At 44.9% G+C, this 15924-nt stretch overlaps 1 protein-coding gene and 1 long non-coding RNA gene across 2 annotated transcripts in view; one reads left to right on the top strand and one right to left on the bottom strand.

The window, feature by feature from the left end:
- The window catches only part of LOC102374882, a 2154-nt gene extending 1726 nt beyond the window's left edge, over window positions 1–428 (top strand). The window contains exon 3 of the long non-coding RNA XR_323417.2: window positions 91–428. This is a non-coding gene — a long non-coding RNA (uncharacterized LOC102374882). The remainder of the gene's footprint in view (window positions 1–90) is intronic.
- A 6099-nt stretch (window positions 429–6527) lies between these two features.
- Window positions 6528–15924, bottom strand: part of LOC102374720 (translation initiation factor IF-2-like) — a 33558-nt gene continuing 24161 nt past the window's right edge. Inside the window, exon 4 of the mRNA XM_025199900.1 lies at window positions 6528–6924. Coding sequence (XP_025055685.1) covers window positions 6767–6924 — 158 coding nt within the window. The 3' untranslated portion in view covers window positions 6528–6766. The remainder of the gene's footprint in view (window positions 6925–15924) is intronic.

Raw genomic sequence — 15924 nt, 5'->3', positions numbered from 1 at the left:
GAACTTGGAGCGGAAAGGAGAGAAGAGGCTTTGCTGAGTCTCCCTTCTGCCTCCTCCCCCCCCCACTGCCTTCCCCACTCCACTGAATAGGCTGCCTGAAAGGAGGAGTGTAAACACACAGGTGGAAAGACAGACAGAGCAGGAGGAAGGCCAGATGGATGGGAAGAATACGAGAGCTGAAGGTTTCTGACAGTCACCAGAGCAAGCGAGAAAACCACACTCAATTTTGGCATCAGCTCTTTGGCTCCGATCATTTCTCCAGTTCACCAGACCCGCTCCAAGGCGGGGAACGTGCTGCAAATGTCATGAATGAATCACAGCGGGGAGATCAGCCTTTGCTCGCAGACAGCTCCGGGCTCTCGTTGTCCTTAGCTCACTCTATGGTGTTAGCTATGCAAACGCACCCTGCTTTTTTTAAACAGATAAAATCAGCCCTAAGCTTCCTCTTGTCAGTCACAGAAGTTAGGCGAGTCTCATTTTCCTTTTGAGGACATAAATGCCTTAAAAAAGCATCAAGCAGTGAAGTCATTTGTCAGGGTCAACCTATTCCTTGAGTTCTGGCTCCATCATGCGGCTGTTTCCATTTGCTCCTTCCTGGTAAAAGCTCCAATGTTTTGCCTAGAGAAACTAACCTTCAACCTTCCCAACGTTTACTTTCTCACTGGGTGCGTCTACAAGAGATGCTTTACTGCGCAGCGGACTAATTTGCTGCACAGTAAAGCATCACCATCTACACACGTGTGGCAATTAAGGTGCAGAAGATTAATTTACTACACTGCTGGATAGTCCTGTCAGATACAAGTGATGTTCGTCAGCACAGTAAATTACTGTATTTAACCGCACGTGTAGATGGCGACGGTGGGATTAATTTAGTAAACTAATCCTTATGTCATCATCTACGCATGTCTTTTAGGTGCAGTAATTTACTGAGGCGTAGGATAGCACTTGTGTCTGATGGGACTACCCAACGATGCAGTAAATTAATCTATTGTGCACTAATTGTGGTGCATGTGTAGACGGTGATGCTTTATTGTGCATTAATGTACAGTAAAACACGTGTACATGCACCCACTGAGTACCTCAAATAATATCTGCTCTCTCTCCAACCCTCCTCTCAAAGTTGGTTCATTGTACCTTGTATTCATTGGTTAAAATGGACAAACAGTAGGCCTGTGTGAGTCGGCAGCGATCCGATCCGGCTTCAGATCCGGATACTTTGGATGGCCGCGATCCGATCCAGAGCTCCGGACCGGGTTTCAGCCTCGCTCCGGCCGAAGCTTCCGAGCTGCCTCGGAGATCCGGCCATAGAGTATAATGGGGAATCAATGAAGTATCTATAACCTTGTTATTTTTTGTCCAGTTTGGATGAAACTTGCAGAGATGGTAGCCCCTGCTGAGAGCATGAAACCTGCCAAGTTTCAAGAAAATCGGTGCAGGGGTTTGGGGGAAACTGTACCCCAAATTATTGAAAGCCGAACCCATGTCACGGCTGTGTGTTACAACACAGGGGGGTGAAAACGGCAGGGCTGGTAGCTCCTACTGAGGCCACAAAGCCTGCCAAGTTTCAAGGAGATCGGTGCAGGGGTTTTGGGGGAACTGCCTCTAAAGCTGTGGACAAGCAAAACTCGTGCCATGGGTGACACTGCGTGTGCTAAGGCGCAGCGGGGTGACAGCTGCAGGGGTGGTGGCCCTGCTGTGACACCTGCCAGCTGTGGAGGAGATCGGTGCAGGGGGCTCTGGGGCCCTGCACCCCGGGCTGCTGACAGGCAAAACTCGTGCCAGGGGTGCTTGTGGGACTGGCCCTGTCTGCCTTGGGGCAGTTGATTGTCTGTATTGATTCTTCCCTCTCCTTAGTCTGGTTTTGTAGGTGCTAATTGATAGCAATTAACTGGCGACATAGCTAAGTACTGTGTATTGAGCTGGTCCCTGAGTGAATCATGACTGAGTGATTGGTAACTGGTAACACAGTAGCTTAGCAGCCAGGCCTGCAGTAATGTCTCCCCTGCCACAAAACAGAGACAGCGAGTCCCACAAGCACCTCTGGCACAAGTTTAGTCTGTCAGCAGCTCGGGGTGCAGGGCCCCAGAGCCCCCTGCACCGATCTCCTCCACAGCTGGCAGGTGTCACAGCAGGGTCGCCAGCGCTGCAGCTGCCCCGCTGCGCCTTAGCACACGCAGTGTCACCCATGGCACGAGTTTTGTCTGTCAGCAGCTTGAGGGCAGTTCCCCCCAAACCCCTGCACTGATCTTCTTGAAACTTGGCAGGCTTTGTGGCCTCAGCAAGAGCTACCAGCCCTGCAGTTTTGACCCCCCCTGTGCTGTAACACGTAGATGTGACAGGAGTTTTGCTTTCAAGAATTTGGGGTGCTGTTCCCCCTAACCCCCTGCATCAATCTTCTTGAAACTTGGCAGGCTTCATCCTCTCCACAGATTCTACCACCCCTGAAAATTTCATCCAAATCAGACAAAAAACAACAAAGTTATGGATATTTTATTTTTTCTACATTATACCCTACGGCCGGATCTCCGAGGCGGCTCCGAAGCGCTTCGGGAAGCCGAACGATGCGACGCTCCGACCCGGACGCGCTGCTTCCCACCCCGAAGCATCTGAAGCTTCTCTGGATCCGAAGCTCTGTCCGAAGCCTCGCAGAGCCCTAACAAACAGCACTGGAAAAGTTACTGTCCCACTGAGGACAAGGGCTCTAGCCATAACCCAGGCAGCTCTGTCTTAGGGTAGTATCCAACCCACTAAGCACCCTCCTTTTGGCTTGTTCTCTCTGCCCTGGCCTCGCATACCTCTCTATCTTGGCTGTTCAGTGACCAGCTAATACATTTGGGCTTGTTGAAACATCCTTTGAGCAGGTCTAGGTATGTTTGAGATGTTGCACTTGTTTCACAAGCTACCCCACCTCATCAATTTGTACTAAACCAGTGGGTCTTAACCTTTAAAAAATCAAGGCCCCCCTTGGAAAATGCAAGCTTGTAGCTTTCACTCATTTTTTACTACAGAAAAATAATAGAGCAATTTGTCTGTTGCAAAGAACTCAGAAAGACCACACCAGGGCAGAAATGTTTCTAACCCTTTGACTTCCTATTTGAAATCTCTGGATTTATCTTGTGAATCATGTTTGTGCAACACTAACATGTTTGCCACAGCATCCTGGTTGAGAATCACTGCACTAAACTCACAGAAGGCAGGCTTAAAGCCTCTTTAGAAGACAAGCCTATGATATGGTGATGTCAGAAAACCAGTGATATTTTCAGACCCAAGGGCCTTCTCATCAGCTATTCTGAAAAGCAGTTTTAGGAGCATTTTTGTTTTAACATTTTGTAATCTAGGAAAGAAGATGCTGTTTGTGGGAGTCAAAAACCTCTACACAGCCATTCTCTGCCAGGTGCACGGGAAGCCAGTGCTCTCCCAGATGCCCGTTAGCCACTAAATTCCAAGGCTGCAAAGACAGCCTGTTGCCCACCCCTCACTGAAGGGCACATCTAATCCTAAGAATGCCTCTTGTGCAAGGGCCCACTGATAAAGTACAAGATAATGTTGTGGTATCCATTTGCACAGGCAGTCAAACAGGATGTTTCTCCTTTGCTTTATCTCTATACTAAGGGAATCAAACTCAGCCTTTCTCCCAGGACAGAGCTGGATCCAGGAGCAGGGTGGGGCACTCCTTTGCTGATGGATTACCAGAGTACCAGAGCACCATCTTTCATAGGTTTACCAGCTGTCTGTGGTATTCATGTGCTCCCTCACACCATTCTCAGGCTTGCATTCTGGTTACAACAGTTTCTTCAAGACCTGGTCACCAGCTGATACAAAATTGGTATCACAATGGTTAAACCAGGTTTTAATGCAGCTTCAACTAAAACCATCATTGTCCATAAACCAAATGACAGCCAGTTGGGGTAACTGCCTGAGGAACACATTCTCCTAGATACTGACTCAGCTGGCTGTGGGGAGGTTGAACACTCATCTCCTCCCACCACCTATGGGCTGTTTGGCTTTGGCTCTGAACTGGGTTTCTGCGTGCCCCAGACAGATGCTGAGCAATACCCTGCCTTTAAGCACTCAGTGACATGGAACTAACTTGTAGTTGAAAATGCCTGGTTGGCATTTTGATGTGTTTTGAGCTTTTTGATGTGTAAATTTGATTTTCATACTCATGTCACTTTTTCATATACATGCTTTTCTCAATGCTGGCATGGAGCAGAGCTGATTCAAATGTGGTGCCTTCTGCAGACCTGCAGGGAACAAAATCTGCATTGATTAAAATGGATCCTTGTTTTGCTCAAAAGAGAGTGCTGCCTGTTTTCTTTTGGCTTCCTCTCAGTTTTCTGTTTGTGACTGAGCTGGCATTTTTAATGCCTTTCTTTTGGAAGCCTGTGTGGAGGGGAGACCTGTCATATGTGATGCACTTCTTTCATTTAAGGTTTCTCTTCTACTATACATCAATTTCAGTCCTTTTGTGAGGCTCTTGCACACCTCAGCTAGAAAAGCTTGGGAGATGTGGCATTATGAGATGGTTTGGAGAATTTTAATTAAAATACAGGTATTTTTGAAATTGGGCTTCACCAAATGCTATTATCCCTGTTAAAAGATGTAACATAGGCTGGAGTGGTGGGGTAAAGGAACCACAGCAGTTAAGTAGGTAGTGTTCATACTGCTTGTGTTCGTGTCTCAAAACAGCACCATTGCTCACTGAGGACCTCCCTGCCCAGCAGCAGTGCCAAGATTGCTTCAGTTCAGGCAATGGTATAATCTCTGACACAACACATCACCCAGGTAAGAAATCAACTGGCCCCAAATTTGGACTCCTCAAACCCTGGACAACATACTGTGCATGGGTATAAGAGAGGACGGTTTTGGCTAGTTGACTGTTTTTTAAGCAACTCACAGCCATGAGAGGGGGACTGGGGTTAAGACTATTGCCAAGTCATGCTGGGATCAGTGGTTTGGCCTTGCAGAGTTGATTTATTAAGTTGGCTGTCTCAAATTTATGCCGTCTTCCCTTGTTCTCTGCCCTGAAATGAAGTTTTCTTCAGAATCCCTGGACTCCAAGATAGTCAGTGGGGAAATACTGCTCCTCCTGAGTAACCAGACAGTGTGATTTATTTTCCCAGGTTTCTAGACAGAGCATGAGCCAATGTTGTTTGAAAGTCTTTGCAAGGAAGAGCTACCTAATTGAACCCAATCTTTTTTTCCGAGCAATAGCATTAGGGCTCTCTCGCTCTCTGAGGTTTCATGTGAGAAGTTGTTGGCAAGTACATGATTCATTCTCCGCTCCCTCTAGTGTTGGTGAGTTAGCATCTACAATGCAGCTCTTTGTGTTTATGCACAATGATAGGGTTGATAATGACTTGCACACTCCCACTGGGCAACCAGCCCAGCTGCTTTGTTATCATGAAACACACACATAAAAAGAACATCCCAACCCATCATCCAAGGCTCAGAACGTGGCTGGAAGACTTTGAAGGAGGGGTCCACTCATGATATACATGCAACAAACTCTATGGGAGTGGAAGTTGGAATACAGGGGACTGGACTAGTCTATCGTGACTTGATCTTGATGAGGTGTTGTAAGGTACTGGAACTCACCCCCTCTCTCACCTTGGCCCAGCATTCAATTTAGGGTAAAAATTGGTCTCTTCTAGCAGATAGCATGTCTGCTGGCCCAAGAAGCAGGAGACCCGAGTGCTAGGTCCCACTTCACCCAGAGAAGATATGAATCTACACCTCCGACTTCCCTAGTAGTGCTCACACCACCAGGCCAAAGGTCAGGCATTATGCATACTCTTAGAATCATAGAAAACACTTCAACACGCAGAAAACATTTCACACTTCTCTAACCATCCTGAAGTTGAACCCGATTGGTCAAACGAAGGAGATATGTGGGGCCAGCAGGAAGAGACCAAACTAGAAGTTGTGTGGCTCAGCAGAATTGTACTGCTCTGAAAATGTGCGGGTGTGGGGTTCTAGCCTGGACTGTAGCTCCCAACAGGGCAGGAACTTCTCCACTGCTTCCCTTCCACTGGTTATTTAAGTACAAGGGGCAGCAGCACAGCTTCAGTTGACTACCCCCACCCCTGTGATTGGACCCATAGCCCCAGACAACATTGTGCTAAGATGCTGTATTACTCTGCACCCTCTGAGTGGAAAGCTTAACAAGGCCCTGAGAATGGACAAACTTGTCCTGCAGAGAGAGAAGCTGCTTCTAGTCCATCATTAAAATGGGCAGAGCTAGGTGGCTGCAGGCTATCTGGCAAGCAGTACATGGGGCAGGTAGGTTTGTGGGATTGTGTATGGGGTTGAGAGGAGGTTATCTATGGGAATGAGATGAGGTGAGCCATGGAATCAAAGGGTGTTGTGGGGCAGGAGACATGGCAGCTGGAAGTAAGAAATGCCCATCTGTGCTGTTCAAAGCATGTGTATAAGTATGAGAAATGATATAACATTTCCCATGGTATCTTCTTTAGTTCAGAGCAGGACAGAAAACACTTTCAACAGAATCTCAATCAAATCAGGTCTCCAAAATTTCATGGATTTTATTAACGAACATATCCAAAGGAAAGAAGGGGAAAAGGGAACCAACTCTTTCCAGAGGTCATCTGTAAGATCTGTAACACTAATATGTTCTAAAATTCATAAATACAAAATATTGGTGCAGGTTTGTGGGCATGGGTCATTATTTACATGTCGTGACAAGCTGCTGGCTTGCTTTTGTGGAACAACATTACAAAGGCCATTACAGTGCCCCAATGTTTGTCTACGTGCTGCTGCCACCACTGCTCTTTCCAGAAGTCCCAGTCTTCTGTAGCCGGCTAGTGCTTGGTTGCCGAGGCATCCTTTGAGCAGATCCTTCCCGGCTGCTCCGTTCTGCCAACGCCTGGACTCCACCCACTGCAGAACTGGTTTTATTTCTCCCTGGATGGACAAATAAACATGTTAACTTTAGTGTCCCAATCTCACATCATGATCATGTTGCACCCACGCTGCTAGTGTTCCTTGGGACTTCGTGCAGTAGGTAAGATTCCATTAGATGTTGCAAATTAATCCAGCATCCAATGTAGGTAGGCAACGCATGAGCTGTAACTGAATTGATGTCAGGTAGCATAAAACCAAATCCAACTGCAGCAGTGGCACTGAATCATATTCAGCAGAATTGGTTTCACGGAGAAAATCGCACAAATGGCTTTGTTCTTTAAGTGAAATTGGTTTTGTGTGATTGCACAGGAACACCAGCATTGGAAATGGCAACTCAGGAAGAATTTAAAGAGCATCTAACATGTCATGATTGGGATATAAGCCAATGTCCCCAAGTCCATGCCTCTGCAGTCCAGTCACAGGGTCATGCTGAAACCCCTCTTGTTCAAGGCACTTTGTTAAAGACCTCTCAACTCCTGGGAGTTTTCTGATTGTTCTATGGCGCTTTCTGGCAGCTTGTGGGCTTACATTCATTGCATGGCTGCAGTGAGGCACCACTGACTGTTCATTATAAATACAGTGTTGCATTTGGGCTGTTGTCTCCCTGTCTTGTTAGGGTATTGAGAGGTGTTGCAAGATCAATGGCTACACAATGTACAGTAGCCTCCTTTGATGTCATTTGGAATGAATCCTGTTTGTGTTGCCAATCAGATAGGGAACTGTAGAAACTTTATTTCACTGTTGCATTACTTACCAAAAAAGTCTTTCCTATGTGGGACCATTGCTGTTCCCTGAAAGCCACTATTGTCAACAGCTTGCTGCACTAGAAAAAACACTCCGATGGCTTCCAAGGAACAAAAATGTAAATGGCCCATTTGCATTGGTAAACACTCTGACAAACAGGGAGAACAAACCCAGCAAATGCATTCACTGGTCTCAGACATGTCAGTTGCTCTTTAAGAAAAATCTATTATTGTAGACTTATTATCTACCAGCAGTTATCAGCCCAAAGCCAGCCAAACAGCCTTGCAATTTTTCTTCTTAGCCCAAGCTCAAAAGCACTTAAGCAACTTTACTAATGCAAGTGCTGTCAATGGAAGCACACAGACTGTACAGAGGAGAAATGTAACCTTATCCCATCTGAGCCAAAAACAAATTGACAGCAACAATTAAACACCAAGGTTTGCTATTTGACTTCTGGCAATCCAGTAGATGCTTTTATGTTTAAACACCATCTTCCTTCAAATGCATCCAGTCAACAGGACTAAGTCACTCCTTTCCTTAGGCACATGGCAGCATGTGTATCAAGCCATGTGCACTACAAAATGGGGATCTGAGCACACAAGGCTGGTATAACTAGCTGCTATTGGGAATTGGGCCTTTCATCTTCTGATTTTACATAAAAATATTGTGGAGAAAGGAAGGATCGCTTTGAAGATACAAGTGGTGTGCCTTCAAGCCTCCTCTTCTGAAGCCAGTAGTAAAACCCACATTGATTACAACAGGTAGGACCAGGCCATACACCCAAGATGAGGGGTAAGATGTGCACTTTTCCTTTACCATCTGCATTAAAATAGTATTTCATAATTAAGGAAATCAGTGCATATTAGTGTAAACCACAAAAGGAAGTGATGTCAAATGGTTTCCTCACACAGCAATGAAAATAATAAGGGCCAAAAGGCCCTTCCCAGACAGTCATTTGGGCACGCAACGTTCAGTGTATGCTTGGTGGTTTGTCCCTTAGTGGTTTGCGTGTCCCCTCCAAATCAGCTCAGACTAAACATCCATTTTAAAAACACAGGTGCAAAGGTGCACTACCTCAGGCTGTTAGTTTTTCCCCTCAAAGAGTATTGCAATGGCTTTGAACCTGAGCTTTTGTTTCACTTGACAGATGGAGATGTAGCTCTAAGACCACCTCTAGCAACAGGTGGGCCCCAAGAAGTTAGGAATATTTATGAAGGGAGCAGCTGCTGGTTTCTTCAGTTCTTCTCTATTAGTGCAGACAGGAGGCTGGTGAGGCTATGAGGTGCTAGAAGGGAATCTGCTGGGTATGTAGAGTAGGAAGAGAAAGGCTTACAAAGGTGAATGAGGACCCATGGGAGGCTGCTGCACCACCATCTCCAGGTGCTTTTAGAGGTAGCTGTCTACAGCACTGTTCTCTTTATCTCTCCTCTGCCCAGCCTATTGGTGGTTGGGGATTATGTCCTTTCCACTCTTTAGTGGCAGCAAGGACAGTTCATGTTTAATACCTAGAAAGATACCAAGATCTGTTTCTAAGCACTTAAAGAAAGACAAGCGTTAAGGAATGGCCAAACATGGAATTGTCAGGAGGAAGTCATGTTTAACCAAGCTTGCTGCCTTCTATGATAAGGTGAAAGGGTTTGTGGATGCAGGGAGAGCAGTGGATGTGATACACTGCAGATTTAACAAGGTTTTTGCAATGGGAGACAGTTTAATTCTTGACAGTAAACTAAGGAAAACACAGGCTAGCTGAAACTTATAAGGCGGGTGAATAATTGGATCACTGTGTTCAAAAAGGGATCAATGGCTCAAAGTCAAACAGGGAGGAGGTACCATATGACGTTCCCTGGGAGTCTATCCTGGCTGTGGTACTGTTCCAATATTTTAATCACTCAGGGGTAAATTGAACACACACTTTTTAAATTTACAGATAGCCCCAGACTGGGTGGAGTTGATGCTACAGAGGACAGGATTAAGATCAATACAACTCTGATTTATTAATAAGATGATTTTTCCAATCTATTGGGTTAAATTTAATAAGGACAAGTGCAAAGTGTTATGTGCAAATCATGGGAAGCAAGTCTTCCATTCTATTCAACACTGGTGCAGTCTCATCTGGACTGGAGCACTATGCTCAGTGGTGGGCACTGCCCTTCAAGAAGGAAGTAGACAAACTGGAAAGAATCCAGAGGAAAGCAGCAAAAAATGATCAGAGGTCTGGAAATGATGGTAGACGAGGAAAGGTTGCAAGAACCGAGACCACTTAGTATGGAGATAAGTGAGGGAGATTTGATAGTAGGTCTTCAAATAAAAGAAGGGCTGTTTATCAAGGATGGTTGGTAATCAATTGTTTTCTGTGTTCACAGGGAACAGGATAAGAAGAAATGAGTTGAAATTGCTGTAGATTTTGGTTGGAGATTAGGAAGAATGCTCTAAATATGGGGGTGAATACACACGGCAACAGGGAGTGTGTGGAATCTCCCTTTCTGGGCATTCTTAAGTACGAGTTTGATGGCTCTTTGTTGGGATGGTTCAGGCAGGGATATTTCTGCTGTAGAGCAAGCTGCTGGATCAAATGACCTCCCAGGGACCCTATTTCTTTATGATTCTCTAAAGGGATCTGCCCTTTTCCCCAGGGAAAACCCCCAGCTTCCAAATCTACCTTTCAGTTCTCAACTGCTGCTGCTCTTATGCCTGCCTGTAACAAGCTGAGGAAGCAGACACAATGCCTGGAACAATCCAGCCAATTTCAGGCCCCCAAGTTAACAGGCTCCTTGGTGCAGCTCCTTACCCCGAGTCCCTCTGCCAGCACGTGGGGGCTCAGTTACATGCTTCTGTATCTTAAAGAGTATTCCATGCCTTGCTGTTGCATGAGACCCACACAAACAACATCAGGCAGGCACTGTCCCTAGTCAGCATCATAGCAGTCACCCTGATTATAATAGCAGGCCTTGAAAGGGCACAGACACAGACGAAAGGGCACAGCCTCGCAGGCATTTTTCCTCTCCTTTCAGTTATTATATTAGTCACTCCTGCCAGCACTGAGAGGCAGGAGCTGATTCAAATTGATAGATCTATATTTCAGGCTGTATAAAAGTGTGCCACAGATTGGAGAGGAGAGTGGGGAAAAGGGGGCTGCTCCTTATCAAGTATGCCATAGAACAAAGATGTCAAACTTATGGCCTGTGAGCAGGTTCTGGCCCTTAGAGCCACGTTGTGTGACCCAAGGGACTCGGAGGGGCCAGGAATTTGGGGACACGACTTGCCACCAAAATCAGGGCAAAGAACCCTGTTGGTGACAGGTGTTGGCAGTTGGAGGGGGAGCAGCAGTGACTGCACTAACCCCTGTGGCTGCTACTGCCACATCCAGATCTGGCTCATGAGGGAGACCTGGGGTCTAGATCTAACCTGAGGGCAAAGTGAGTTTGACACCGCTGCCACAGAAAACTGCTGGCACCAGTTCAGAGACTGGTACCATGGCAGGATTCACTTTAACTGAGCAGTGAAGCTCTGGTCTCTCCCCAAGTACAGGTGACCACAAGGAACAGCAGTGACTGCAGAGCAGTCTGAAGCCTGCCTGCTCAGTGTCAGCCATAACACATGATGAGCTGCAAGCAGCACTTTGGCTCCCAGATTGTCTGTGAACATGGCCACGCACTCTTGCCATGCTGACTGTGAACGTGTATGCAGTGAGATGAGAAATTCACTGTTCTCAGTGCTGCAGCCCTGTGAGGATAACCCAGGGAATAATGCCCCTTGCTAACGTTTTCTACAAATACAGTTTGAAGGCAATGGCACAACTGTGAGACTAACCCAAAGACAGAAGCAACTGTTAGATATTCTTTAAGTGCACACATGAAATGCATGCGACTGAGCTGCCAAACTCCTACAAGTCCCATATCTAAATTCTTATCAGACAGCTCTTGCTTTTGTAACACAGATAACACTTAGATCTGATCTTTGTGGCTTTTATTGGACAAATACGCAGAAGAGGAAACTGATGCTAGCCTGATTTGAAACACTGGTTGGTTTGGAAAGGAAAAGGTATCCTTTCCCATTAGCTTAAATCCTGGGGCTTAGCTTAAAAGGAAGTGGTTGAATTCCTCTCCATTTGCAGGCCTTATGAGCAGGCCACACTCTTCTGCTCTCCTGGTCTCTCCTCCCCTTCTTTCAGCAATCTTCTGGGAACTCTTGGGCAGGGGGTTCACCCTTCCCTGGGACTGTTGGCACAGTTTATGGGTCTAAACCAAAATGGCAGTAAGATTAGTGTACTATTCAGAGAACTCTCAAACTAGGCTCAGGAACACTGGAGCCCTCTAGTCCTCTAGCCGAAGCCCTACATGATGATTTATGGTCCTCTGTAATATCTGGCAAGTTACCTGCCTGAGCAAAGTCCTCAGCACTAAAATTAGGGAACCTCCCAAGTGCAACCAGAAGGAAAATACCTTGCTCACACTCTGCACTAAGCTGTTACTGCAGAGGTCTCTTTATCTGTGGGCATCCATTCCAATCAGCCCAGAAAGTAAAAACTTGGCAAAAAGACATTTAAAATACGGCTGCTGTTGTCACTGCCAGACAGCATTGCCCTCCTGCCTAACAGCAGCTTGTGACTAAAAGCGGAACATATACCAGAGGAAAGGGAGAGAAGGTAGGAAGCAGCAGAGTGAACTGTATGGCCAACCTGCCTCTGCAGTCTCTGAGAGAAGGTGAAGCTAGCAGCCTGCCAGTCTATAGGCCTAAGGAGCGAGGGGCTGGGGGCAGGAATGACCCCATATTGCTGGTAAGAAGTCACATGGCTACATGCTTCTGAAAGGCAACAGAAACAAAACGTGATTTTCTGGTTGAACTAGATCAGGTTCCCAGCAGGTGCAGACACAAGATCTTTATCCTTTTGGAAGGCTTTTGGAGCAGGTTTTAATGGGATTTTCCAAAGCACCTAGGAAAATAACTTCCAATGATTTCAACAAGCACCTCCCCCATCCTTCAGTACTTTAATATGGCCACATGCACAGAAGGTTTTATCTCTGTGAAATATAGACAGATGTGGGGACTTAAGGATAGCTTTAAATTATACTCTAATAATAATAATAATAATAATAATAATAAAGGGATCTTTAAACATCTAAGTGTGCCCCTCAGCATTCTGCTGGGGAAACACACAACCCTGCTAGTTTTAAGGGAAGGCTGATTATCACTTCAAGCAAGAACTGTGAATGTGGTTTTAAACTCATCTTTTCTTCTTGGGGCCCCATTAATATACTGAGGTCAACTATAAACACTCATCTTGTTCACTCTCTTAGCTAAAATGACGCCACTAAAGATGACAGAGAAATAGGCAGTCTCCTAAGGACTCAAAGGGAATAGGTGTATTAACCTGGGATCTTAAACAAGGCCTTATAGGTTCTTTTAAAAGTTGGAAAAAGTTTAAGACCTCTCATTTTCTTAACTGAGAAGTAAATGGAGACTGGGTCTTTTCACAGACATGTGGTCAATTATCCACTACATGCCCCTTAATTAATGATTAATGGAGGAGGAAAAAAAAAAAATCAAGAATTATAGTTCTATTGAAGTGATGTTGTCATTGTGATGGTCCAGAAAATAAATTGGAGAGGCAAGAATTTTTGTAGGCGATATCTTTTATTGGACTACCTGCATGGTTTGGACAGACTCAGACAAGCTTTCAAAGTCCTTGCTTCAAGACTTTAGCAATATAATGTATTCTATGATTCCAGAGCTCAGATTAGTTTTATGTACCACTCTGTTTTTAAGTTACATAGAAATTCAATTTCACTCTAACATGCATATTTTATACAAGAAGCTTCTTTGTCACTACCAATACTTTCAAGACCTTTTTCAGGAAATTGTGTGCTTCCCTTCCTACCAACCAGGAAGCTCTGCTGCTAGACAGAGAGAATCCATGTCTCTTATTTGGCAGCAACCTCAGACAGTGCTAATAACCTAACAGTATGTCTGTCTTGCTCAACATAGTCATTATTCATGTTCTCTCAAGAACTGCTGGATGAGAAGGAGGAGAAAATGGATACAATACTGTCCTTGCCAAAGGCATCTGCTTTTCGCTTCAGGTCATTATCCAGTTTGGAACATAACTTCATGCTTATCATACTGTGGCTGGTTAAAAAGGTAGGGTTTGCCCTAAGCCTGAAAGATGGACTAAGCAGCAGTTTATAAATGATAATGATCACAGCCACTGCAGCAATGAGATGCAATGCTCTTCTCCAGCCAAGCTTACTGCTGAAGATCAAATCTTGTTTGGTGTGCTCACCTCAGCCTTCCTCCCAGGAGTGAAGACAGACTTCCCCGTCTTTAATATCCATAGAGCAGTATACAGACAGGCAGATGGTGAAAACTTTTTCGGCATTTTCTAGGGCAGAAACCAGGCAGGTAGTGAGGGTTAATCTCAATGTGTCTAAAGAAATTAAGTTTACATGATCTTCTGGACTCGATGATCTTCCGAGGTCCCTTCCAGCCCTCGTGTCTATAAAATCTATAAATTCTGGCTTAGCTGGGCTACCAGCCAGCCCACATCTACGCTAATACTTAATGATGGAAGATACTGAACAATGGCCTTTCACCACAATTTTTTACCGGAACCATGCCTGGAGGAAGACCCCAACCTCACACAGATGCAAGTGTTTTCTACCGAAGCAGAAAATGAGTTCAGCTAAGCTTGGAAAGGCCTCATCCAAAAGCTTGGTGTAGGGATCGGCATATGTGCACAACATTAAGATGCAGAACTTGGAATAGAAATGGGTTGTTCCCTCTAACTGTGCTGCTAATTATTCTACTTGTAATGCTGCTGAACTATGGGTTGAGACGCTTGCCTCATGGACCATTTTTTAAACTCTTTAAAACTAAATAGACCTAGAAAGGAAGAGAAGAACATGAAGCTGAGTTACAAAGCAAGGAATCCCATGGTCTTAAGTTCTATGAAGACTGAATGCTAATGACATGAGCATTTCTGTTGTTCTGTGGCTGAAAAGACATTGTCTCAGACTCCCAAAGCGGGGGTTGCAGAAGGAATTCATGGAAGAGTGGCTGGTTGTGTTTTTTTAAACTTTGGGAAAGTCTTTTCCGTTCATATTTTGATGAGGAGGTATCTCCACATGACCTAAGGCAGGAAGAGGGCCCACTCCTTTTGGGCTGCAGCCAACAGAACTGATGAACATTCCCCAAAAGAAGCTAGGCTGAGATCAGGGTTGATAAAAATCAATGATTTTTTCAATTTAAATCAGATTTTTTTATTTAATCTTTTTAAATGTTTTTTGTTAAGATGCTTTAAAAAAAACCCTACATAAAGATAGTTTTAATTTAAGATATGTTAGAGCTCAGAGAAATCATAATGTAATAGGGATTATAATTTCTAATTATATACTGTTTGAGACAATATATTCATGTAACTTTTTTTTAGAAAAGTTTTATAAATAGGTCACAACAGGTCATGGACTATATTAGGGGCTCAATTTGATGGGGTTCCCAGAGGGTCCTCCATAGATTAGTAAAGAAAACCACTCTACCCAATGGAACTTGGTGCTCAGTCTAGGAAATCCCAGTAAGCATCACTGTGATGCTTAGTTTCAGTTCTCAAACTGTGGATGTCTCTCCAGAGATAACATCCTTGTTAACAGCAGTATATGGAAATGAGAGATAACAGATCTGATTACCTACCCATCAGCCCTATCATCTCTCTGCAAGTTTGTGTACATGTAGTCAAGCCCTTACCTCTCTCTAAAAGTGCAAAGTTTCAAGAAGTTAAACTGGGGGTGGAGTAGATCCAGGCCAGGAGGAGGAGTCTGGAGATAAATGCAAGGAAAGAGTTGTAGTCGAAACGAGAAAGAGTGGTAGTCGAAACGAAAGTGAAATATTTTGAGCAGGATATTCCAGAAGTCTTGAGGGATACGCTTCTAAGTATAGCCGCTCCATTGATTTAAGATCTAGTGAGGGGATAGTATGATAGGAGGGAAAACCCACCATGGCAGCAGGCTTGCCAGGCTATAAGAGAGACCCTGTTTGGGATATTTTAATGAAGGTTATATCAAACGACAAGAATTAACTTCTTGTAGAAAACAAAATTTAAATCACTCGCCAGGAAGCCTTGATTTAAATGATGATTTAAATTGATTTGATTTAAATCAAATCCACCCTGGCTGAGACAGTGAAAGATTTTGTCCCTTCTGTATCACCCCTAAACAGCAGGGAGGGGAGTATACCAGTGGCAAGTGTGTCCATCAACAGCAGTCG

This window comes from Alligator sinensis, unplaced genomic scaffold (genome assembly GCF_000455745.1).
Source record: "Alligator sinensis unplaced genomic scaffold, ASM45574v1 scaffold1097_1, whole genome shotgun sequence".
NCBI classification, from domain to species: Eukaryota; Metazoa; Chordata; order Crocodylia; family Alligatoridae; genus Alligator; species Alligator sinensis.
The sequence above is the reverse complement of the archived record's forward strand: the minus strand, read 5'-3'. Positions and strand labels throughout refer to the sequence as shown.